The sequence below is a fragment of the Vulpes lagopus genome, chromosome 4, assembly GCF_018345385.1.
Source record: "Vulpes lagopus strain Blue_001 chromosome 4, ASM1834538v1, whole genome shotgun sequence".
NCBI classification, from domain to species: domain Eukaryota; kingdom Metazoa; phylum Chordata; class Mammalia; order Carnivora; family Canidae; genus Vulpes; species Vulpes lagopus.
Window position 1 is genome coordinate 46,857,728 of NC_054827.1, and position 10,116 is coordinate 46,867,843.

At 52.3% G+C, this 10,116-nt stretch overlaps 1 protein-coding gene across 13 annotated transcripts in view; it reads left to right on the forward strand.

Moving 5' to 3' along the window:
• Window positions 1-9,744, forward strand: part of LOC121490175 (up-regulator of cell proliferation) — a 51,351-nt gene extending 41,607 nt beyond the window's left edge. For 9 of the 13 annotated variants that reach the window (XM_041753901.1, XM_041753902.1, XM_041753906.1 and 6 more), the window contains 4 exons: window positions 189-259; window positions 4,916-4,948; window positions 5,153-5,191; window positions 6,571-9,744. In XM_041753901.1, coding sequence (XP_041609835.1) covers window positions 4,933-4,948; window positions 5,153-5,191; window positions 6,571-9,164 — 2,649 coding nt within the window. In that variant the 5' untranslated portion in view covers window positions 189-259; window positions 4,916-4,932 and the 3' untranslated portion in view covers window positions 9,165-9,744. Of the gene's footprint in view, window positions 1-188; window positions 260-4,915; window positions 4,949-5,152 lie in introns of all 13 variants that reach the window. The other 4 variants (XM_041753897.1, XM_041753898.1, XM_041753908.1 and 1 more) reach the window with 3 other exon arrangements.
• The last annotated feature ends 372 nt before the right edge of the window (window positions 9,745-10,116 follow it).

A 10,116-nucleotide genomic window follows, 5' to 3' on the forward strand; every position in this document is an offset into this window, starting at 1 on the left:
CTCTGGAAAGCAATGACACCCTGGCCCAACCCCCAGGTCTGGTTTCGGTGGCCTGGGGTGTGGCCAGGATTGGTAGTTTTTAAAGGCTCCCTAAGAGATGATTCTGATATGCAGCCAACTTGATAAGTAGATTTAAATTGTATTACTTCATTATTTTAATTATTGTTTTTACTTTGGAATTGTTTCAGACGTTCAGATTTGGGAGAAGTGGCCCCAGAAATAAAAGCATCCGAGAGACGAACAGCTGTGGCCATTGGAGGTAATGTCAGGCTGGTGGCCGTCCTGGGTTTTGGCAGCGCCGTGGGCAGGGAGCATAGACCTTAAATATACACAGGCCTCGGGCTCTTGTTTTTCCTTTTACAAAAAGATTCCATTTAAGGGTCTTTTATTAAAAGTCTTTCATATATTTGAAATAGGATTCAGTTTCAAACTGGTGATTATCCCCAGTTTACCAGGAACATATTATTGCAGTCGAGCATGTCACAGGTGCCACCCTGAGACTGGCTCATAGTGACTGCCTAGTTTCTGACCTGGGCACTTCTGAGTGTTTTGTTGGGACCACAGCTATAAACTGGAACCATCTCAGGCAAACTGGGGCTTGTGGTCTTCCTGGTCGTGGCTCGCATGGCTCAATCTCTTTCTCTGTGGATTTGGAGACTGGGTCAGTGGCTGTCCCTCAGGACTTCAGCGTTAAGGTGTGATGGCCACACTCCAGACATCTTTGCTCCTAGAAAGTCATTTTGGGTCTATCATTAATTTAGCGCTTCTCAAAATACATATGTCCTATTGGATTTAATGGTGTTATGCAAAGATAACCCCACAAAAAACCCAGATGTGATCTCAGAGGATGAGGTGAATTTGACAAATATTTAAAGAACTACTTCTCAAACTGTTTCAAACAATTGAAGGGCAGGAGAACTTCCTAACTCATTCTTGAGGCCAGCATAAGCCCAAATAAAAGCCAGGCAAAGACCCTATATGAAAAAGAAACTATACACCAGTATCCCTTAGGATTATTTTTTTTAATTTTATTTATTTTTTCATGAGAGACACAGAAAGAGAGAGAGAGAGGCAGAGACACAGGGAGAAGCAGGCTCCATGCAGGGAGCCTGACGTGGGACTCGATCCCAGGACTCCAGGTGGGAGGCAGGCGCTAAACTGCTGAGCCACCCAGGGATCCCTCCCTTAGGATTATTGATGCAAAAAATCCTCAGCAAGACACCAAATGGAATATACTAGCATATTCAAGGGGTGATGTACCGTGGCCAGCTGGGATTTATTCCTGGAGTGCAAGGGTGATATCAACAAAATGAAGGGTAAAATGATCATCTCAATTGACGTGGAAAAAGCATTTGATGAAATTCTCTGTTTCTTGATAAAAACGCTCTACAAAGTAGGAGTAGATGGAAACCACCCCCACATGATAAAAACCATACTTGGACAACCCCCAGCAAATGTCACACTCAGGGGTGTGAAATAGGGAGGCCCATGTCACCACTCCCATCCAGCTGGGGACTAGAAGCCACAGCCAGAGCGGCTGTGGGGGGGAAGAAGAAATAAAAGGCATCCCGACTGGAAAGGAAGAAGCAAAATGCTCTCTCTTTGCAGATGATGTCATCTTATGTGTAGAAAATGCTAAAAATTTACAAAAAGCTGTTAGAACTAATAAAGTCAGCCAAGCAGGATACAAAGCCAATACACAAAAATCAGTCACATTTCTATACACTGGTAGTGAGCACACCGAAGAGAAAAATCACAAAAACCGTTCCGTTTACAGTAGTGTCAAAAAGAATACAATACTTAGGAATTAACCAAGGATGTGAAAGAATTGTACAATAAAACTACAAAACACTGCTGCAAAAATGAAAGAAGATATAAATAAATGGAAACACTTCCCATGTTCATGGATTGGGAGACGTAACATGGGTAAAATGTCAGTATTACCCAAAGTGATGTGCAGATTGGTTGCAGTCCCAATCAAGAAAGCCAATGACATTTTGTGGAAAAGGAAAACCCCATCCTTTGTGTGGAATCTTAGGGGCCAGTGAATAGCCCGGACAATCTTGAGAAAGAACAGAACTGGAGGACTCACAGTTCCTGATGTGAAAACCAACCACAAAGTACAGTAAACAGTATGGTCCTGGTATCAAGACACACACCTAGACCTGTGAAATAGCCCAGAAAGAAACCCTCATGTATTTGGTCAAGTGGTTTTTGACAAGGGTGCCAGGAACATTCACTGGGTACAGGGCAGTGTTTTCAACACATGGTGCTGGGAAAACTGGACATTCACATGTGAAATAATGAAGTCAGACCTTTACCCAAAACTGAATACAAAAGTTAATCAGTGGATCAGTGTAATCCTAAACGTAAGATCTAATAAAACAGTCAAACACTTGGAAGAAAACACTGAGCATTTGAATGTGGCAGTGATTCCCTGCAGGTGACACCAAAGACAAAGACAACAGGAGAAATACGAGACAGTCTGGACCACGTGAAAAGGTAAACATTTTGTGCATCAGATGACACTACCCACGGAGTATAAAGGGAACCCACAGAATGGGAGAAGAAATTTGCAAACCTTGTGTCTGCCAAGGGATTACTATCCCGAACATCTGGAGACCTCCTCAAACTCAACAACCAAAAGCAACATGATTTAAAAATGGGCAAAGGGGGGGCAGTCCTGGTGGCTTAGTGGTTTAGCGCCACCTTTAGCCCAGGGTGTGATCCTGGAGACCCAGGATCGAGTCCCACGTCGGGCTCCCTGCATGGGTCCTGCTTCTCCCTCTGCCTGTACTGTATCTCTGCCTTTCTCTCTCTGTGTCTCTCATGAATAAATAAATAAAATCTTAAAAAAAAAAAAAAAGGCAAAGGGGGACGCCTGGGTGGCTCAGTGGTTTACCGCCCGCCTTCAGCCCAGGGTGTGATCCTGGAGTCCCCGGATCAAGTCCCACATCAGGCTCCCTGCATAGAGCCTGCTTCTCCCTCTGCCTATGTCTCTGCCTCTCTCTCTCTCTCTCTCTCTCTCTCAAATAAATAAAAGCTTTAAAAAAAAATAAAAATGGGCAAAGGACCTGCATGGGCATTTCTCCAAAGAAAACGTCTGAGTGGACAGTGAGCACTTGCAAAGATGTTCAGCCTCACTAGTCACTGGGAACACGCAAATAAAAACCTCAGTGAGACAGCCCCACTCACACCCACAGCATGGATGCACTGACACAGAGACAGGGAGACAGAGAGATGGGCGTATGTGCCGGCGAGGGCACGTCTGCTGTGTCCCTCCTGGAAATCCGCTGCCCCTCTTCCTCCTCGCTGAGCTCTGCTGTTAACCGTTGCTTATTGGGGCTCCCAGCCGTCTCTGCCTGTGGACCACTAGGCTCTCCTGCCCGCAGTTGCATAGGCTGACCTACTGGCCGCTTTGGGCCTCTTTGCTGTCGTCCGCCCATCATCTGTCCAGTCTGAATCAGAGCTGTGGCCTACCCTTTGTGGGTGTGGGATTTACTCCCCGACCCCTGCTTACGGCTGCTCTAGAGCCACCTCTAGCCCACCTCGGGCTTCTCTGCGTCCTGTCCCCTCCTGTAACTGCTCTGTTTTCTCAGAGGGCATTTTGAATTCCTTGGAAAAATTCTTCTGATGTGTTTTCTCTACTTTGGATAAAATAATCTTTTGATTGCTCAGCATTGTGGTTTGATATGTGTGAATCATCCGTCTTTCATACTCATGATTTCTCTGACCGCCTTTCCTGTTTCTCTTTCCTGCTTTTCATGTCTGTCTCCAGAGATACCGTCAAAGAAGACTGTTTGAAATGTCTTGTTTATCTACCTGACTACGAAAATCATGAGAAGAATTAATCTGAAAATATCAGAATCTTTTTTCGATTCATAAGCTTTAAAGACTGTAATTTTAATTTGGATTAGATGATACTTTTATTTGGATCAAAACTCAGAACATTAAAAAAGTGCCCAGTGGGGCACCTGGGGGGCTCAGTGGGAGAAGCGTCTGCCTTCAGCTCAGGTCATGATCTCAGGGTGCTGGGATGGAGTCGTGGGGGCGGGGGGGCGGTCCCTGCTCATCAGGGAGTCTGATTCTCCCTCTGCCTCTGCCCCTCCCCTGCTTCTGCTCTCTCTCTCTCTTCTTTTTTTAAGATTTTATTTACTTATTCATGAGAGACACAGACAGAGAGGCAGAGACACAGGCAGAGGGAAAAGCAGGCCCCATGCAGGGAGCCTGACATGGGACTCGATCCTGGGTCTCCAGGATCAGGCTCTGGGCTGAAGGCGGTGCTAAACCGCTGAGCCACCTGGGCTACCCTCTCTCTGTCTTTCGAATGAATAAATAAGTAACCTTTTAAAAAAATCTGGGGATCCCTGGGTGGCTTAGCGGTTTAGCGCCTGCCTTTGGCCCAGGGCGCGATCCTGGAGACCCAGGATCGAGTCCCACGTCGGGCTCCTGGCATGGAGCCTGCTTCTCCCTCCTCCTGTGTCTCTGCCTCTCTCTCTCTCTCTCTCTATCATAAATAAATAAAATAAATAAATAAATAAATAAATCTTTTTAAAAAAATCATGTTTGTAGGACGTACTCGTGAAATTGAGCCAGGAATTTACATTGACTTATGTTTGAAATAGTTTCTATAATAAAAGATTAATCTATATAAGTTTCGTGAGCTTATTCATATTTTATTTTCAGAAAGTTCAGTAAATTGTTACAGGAATATGTTCTCGAGCAAATCACTGTCTTGTACGAGCTCTCACTACTGTGTTGTATTTGGGGCTGGAAAATAGAAATTTACGTAGGAAGAACTGGAGCCAAGGCTAGCATTAAAAATAAACATGAGCCACCACATTCTCACTGAGACTTTTTGGTAGAAAGGTCCTAACTTGCTGATGAAAGTCAACGTGTGTGTGCTTTCTTCCAGATTTGGAATGGAGAGACATGGACGCAGATGACTGTGAGTTTTGTTGTGGAAGTGGAGAGGCGGGTTTGGATCACCTGGGGATGGGCAGGTAGAACGGGGCAGGGCTGGGACGTTAGACTGTGAGCGGTTAGGAGCAGTTGCTGTCTTAGTGAGAAGAAGGAGATTCTGAGTTAGGCTAACTTGTGTCCATCTGAGGCGCTGATTTGATTGACACCTCATTTTCCTTTGCTTTTTTAGATGGTACAAATGAGGCTCAGGACAGTGACTTTCCAGCAGGTACACATTTTCTCTGCTCTGGCTCCCTGTCCTGTCGCAGGAGGACCCCGTCTAGGCACACCCGACCGTGGGAGAGTCCCCTCCAGCCCCTGGCCCTGAGTGCCCCCACACACCCGCTGGGGAGCCATGGCCCTGTATGGAGACTGAGACTGAGACTAGCATCTTCGCAGGGAGAAGCACAGGGATCTTACATTTGACAAGTTCCCAGAGCGGTTCTAAAGCCCAGGCAGGTTTGGGAATCCATGGGCTGTTCCGGTGATTGCATTTCCTCCACAGGCCCCACACTGGGCACCAGTGCATATGAGGTTTCTTGCTCTGGCTCTTGCCCAGCAGATTTCATTGCCTGCTGCTGGAGAGGTGAAACCAGACCCCAATCCACGTCCCAGCTTCTTTGAGGCAACACCCAGAAACCTGAGCAGTGCGTACAAAGGGTTTCTGCCTGGGTGTCCAGGGCAGCCTTTTTGTTTCTGCAGCCCTGAGTCTAGTACGCGCTGCCCGTGGGTGACCCCTGTGGGGGAAGGGGACACCTGTGCCCCAGGGCTGAGTCCTCAGGAAACAGGAGGGCTGCGCCTCCTCTCTTGTTGATGGGAACACAGACACAGCTTCATAATGGAGAAAATCCTGGAGCTCAGTGGGATTTGCATTTTCAAGTTTTGTTCACTTAACACTGAAAGTGTACTACTTCTATGCAGTATGACAATTGGTGAGATGCCACGGCCAAGAACAGGGGTAGGGGCGAAGCTTAGTGCTCATGAGAATTCATATTGTGTTGGGCGAGACTTGACGGTCTGAACAAGTAAGTGCAGACTTCCGATCATCTCTACCAAATATGTCACCATGGTAACACTGAAAACCACCACTGGCCTCACGTTTGCAAATGGTTGCGTAGCTATGGTTTCTGTGACTCCATATCCAGGAAGAACTTCCTGTTCCCTTTAAAAATTTTCCCAACTTATTTGTCAAAGGAAGGGAACGTTACCTAGAAAATCCGAGTGACTCAGCAATGGTGTCCTCCTGTGGGAAATTCCCAGTGACGGTGTGAGGGAACCCCACTGCTGGGCCCGGCACGTGGGGACAGGCCACGGGGTCACAGGGAGAGGCTGCACACTCCATGCAGCTACATCTGGCCCAGCGTACCTGGGAGAAACCAGATGTGTAGACCTTTTCACGCCATCTCCTAATCCTTACACGTAGCCCCTGGGGGATCCTCTCTCCTTTGTCAACGTCCAGCATGTCTGGCTGCATTTGCCTCTATTGGTCTCAGGCAGGCCCCGGGGTGCCCACAGCCTGCTTTCTGAAGGAGGTCATCTCCCACTCCACCTCTGACCCCGGGCCTCTGACACATGGGTGAGCACTGATGTCTTCCTCTCTCCCCACAGCGGAGAGGAGCAGGCTGCAGGAAATGCTGTCGCTTTTGGGGCTGGAGACCTATCAGGCCCAGAAGCTCAGCCTCCCGGACTCTCTGCAAATCAGCAGTGAGAGCATGAAGAACTGGGCGCCTCAGGCTCCCAAGGACTTGCCCTGGAATTTCCTCAGGAAGCTGCAGGCCCTCAACGCTGAAGCCAGGAACACTACCATGGTGCTGGACGTGCCCCCGGATGCCAGGCCCGCGGAGAAGGAGAGCCAGATGGAGGAGGAGATTATCTACTGGGATGCAGCCGATGACATCTCCGCAGACATCTATTCCTTCTCTGAGTTGCCGACGCCCGACACCCCTGTGAACCCCTTGGACCTTCTCTGTGCCCTTCTGCTGTCCTCAGATAGTTTCCTGCAGCAAGAGATCGTGCAAAAAATGTCTCTGTGCCAGTTTGCGCTCCCCCTCGTTTTGCCCGACTCGGAGAACCACTACCACACGTTTCTGCTGTGGGCCTTGAGGGGTGTCGTGCGGACGTGGTGGGCACAGCCCCCACGGGGGGTGGGCAGCCTCAGAGAAGACAGCGCCGTCCTGTCGCGGGCACCTGCCTTCGCCTTCGTGCGCATGGAGGTCAGCAGCAACTCCAAGTCCCAGCTGCTCAATGCTGTGCTCAGTGCGGGCCACAGGCCACGGGACTGCTTCTGGCACCGCGACCTGAACGTGGGCACCAACCCTCGGGAGATCGCAGACGGGCTGGTGGAAGTGTCCTGGTTCCTTCCCAGTGGCAGGGAGGACCTGGACGTCTTCCCTGAGCCCATGGCCTTTCTGAACCTGCGGGGCGACATCGGGTCTCACTGGCTGCAGTTTAAGCTCTTGACGGAAGTGTCCTCGGCCGTGTTCATCTTGACCGACAACATCAGCAAGAAGGAGTACAAGCTACTATCCTCCATGAAGGGCTCGGCCACGAAATACTACTTCATCCTGAGCCCGTACCGTGGGAAGCGGAACACGAACCTGCGATTTCTCAACAGGCTCATCCCGGTGCTGAAGATGGACCACTCGCACGTCCTGGTGAAGGTGAGCAGCACAGACAGTGTGGGCTTTGTGCGCCGGGTCCGCTCCATCGTGGCGCACGTGGCCCGGTCCCCCTGCCGCAGGCTGTCTGTGGAGGAAATGGCCCATGCAGCCCGCAGGCTGGGGCTTAGGGTGGATGAGGACTGTGAGGAGTGTCAGCGGGCTAAGGACCGGATGGAGCGCATCACCAGGAAAATCAAAGACTCTGACGCCTACCGAAGGGATGAGCTGAGGCTGCAGGGGGAGCCGTGGAGGAAGGCGGCCCAGGTGGAGAAGGAGCTGTGCCAGGCCCAGTGGGCCGGGGACCCCCCGGACAAGGGCAGGGCCGAGCTCAGGCACCGGCTGCTGGAGCTCCGAGCGCAGCAGAACGGCCACGAGCCCACCTGGGGCGTGCAGGAGTTCGTTGCTGGCATCAGTGGCCCCTCCCTGGGCGAGAAGCAGTACTTCCTGAGGTGGATGGAGTGGGGGCTGGCCCGGGTGGCCCCGCCAAGGCCAAGACAGCCTCCAGAGACCATTGTGACCCTGAGAGCAAAACACTGTGGGGTCGTGGACCTGAGCGAGCTGCTGTGGCCCGAGCCCCTGGGGGTGGAGGACTTCCTGCGGGAGATGGGACAGTTTTACGAGGCCGAGAGCTGCCTCGTGGAGGCAGGGAGGCTGCCGGCGGGCCAGCGGCGCTTTGCCCACTTCCCAGGCTTGGCCTTGGAGCTGCTGCTGCTGGGGCTTCCCTTGGAGCTGATCGATGGGAGCACGCTGAGCACTCCCCTGCGCTGGGTCACAGGGCTCCTCAAGGAGCTGCACATCCGCCTGGAGCGGAGGTCACGACTGGTGGTCCTGTCGGTGCTGGGTGTGCCAGGCACGGGCAAGTCCACGCTTCTCAACACCATGTTTGGGCTGCGCTTTGCCACGGGGCAGGGCTGCGGTCCCCGAGGGGCCTTCATGCAGCTGGTCACGGTGGCCGAGAGCTTCAGCCCGGACTTGGGCTGTGACCACATCTTGGTGATAGACTCAGGGGGCCTGATCGGCGGGGCACTGGCCACGGCCGGGGAGAGGTTTGAGCTGGAGGCATCCCTGGCTACTCTGCTCATGGGGCTGAGCAACGTCACCGTGGTCAGCTTAGCCGAGACCAGGGACGTACCCCCGGCCATTCTGCACGCATTTCTGAGGCTGGAAAAAACAGGGCACATGCCCAACTATCAGTTTGTGTACCAGAATCTTCATGATGTGTGTGCGCCTGGCCCCAGGCCACGAGACAGGAGGCAGCTCCCAGACCTGCCCGGGGACGCGAGCAGAGCTGCGGCGCAAATGGAGAAACAGGGTGGTGGCATCCGGACGCTGGCCGACCTGGCTTTCTGTGACCCCGAGAAGCAGCACATTTGGCACATCCCGGGCCTGTGGCATGGGGTACCTCCCATGGCCGCGGTGAGCTTGGGGTACAGCGAGGCCATTTTCGAGTTAAAGAGATGCCTCCTGGAAAACATAAGGAACGGCCTGTCCAACCAAAACAAAAACATCCAGCAGCTCATTGAGCTGGTCAGACGGCTCTGAGTGACCAGACAGGTGGCTTGTTCCAGCAGCGATGGCCTCATGGGGCTGTGCCCAGTGCCTGAATGAGGCTGGCACCCAGCCTGCGTGAGAGCAGAGAGAAGCATAAGCCAGGAGGTCTGGGGTTTCCTATACAGGTGTTGAGAAAGGAGGTGACCTCGCAGACCAGGTCAGAGATGCCCTCAGGAGCAGAGTGGCCCTGGGGTGTGGCGTGGGGATTCCATGGTGATCCCTTCTGTGTTGAGCTCCCTCTCAGTCACCCCTGGAGCACAGCAGGACCCAGGAGGAGGGCTAGGACACCATCCCGAGGAGGGGGGGCAACTCTGTTCTGCTGGTCCCACTGACCCGGATGCCCCCTCGCTGCTCCGCTGAGAGTCCCTGCTTGCTCTGTCACCCACAGCTGTCTGTTTACACGCCTGCCATGCTCAGCACAGCACCTCCCTTCTGCCCTGCTCCGGCATTTGCCCTGCCCCCGACTGTGAGCTCCTTGAGGGCAGGGCTGTGTGGTACCCAACTCTGTCCCTCAGGGCCTGGCACGGGGCCTGGCACACTGTAGGCACTTAATAAATGTTTGTTAAAAGAATGCAATGCATGAATGTGTGATGGTAAAGGCAGGTACCTTGATTTACTTGTTTCCTCCAAGAGGATCACTGTGTCTGAGGGAGGGTGTGTGATGGGTGGTCAGGAGCGGCGGATTCCCGGGAGAAGTGTCCCACAAATGCCCTGCTCTGCTGCGGCTTCAAGAAGAGCCCTGTCCTGCAGGCTGTTGCTGGGAGTGGGACTCAGTGTCTTCGTGGTAATGCCAGGGCATGGCCGTAGCCATCCCATCCTCTAGGTGAGAAGGGGGGCCTAGAGCAGTGAAGCCCTTGCCCACACAGTTCAGAGGGTGGGGGGTACTGACGAGCAGGCTGTGGCTCATCCCCATACCCCACCCCAGCCGGCCCCTGGCCTGCCC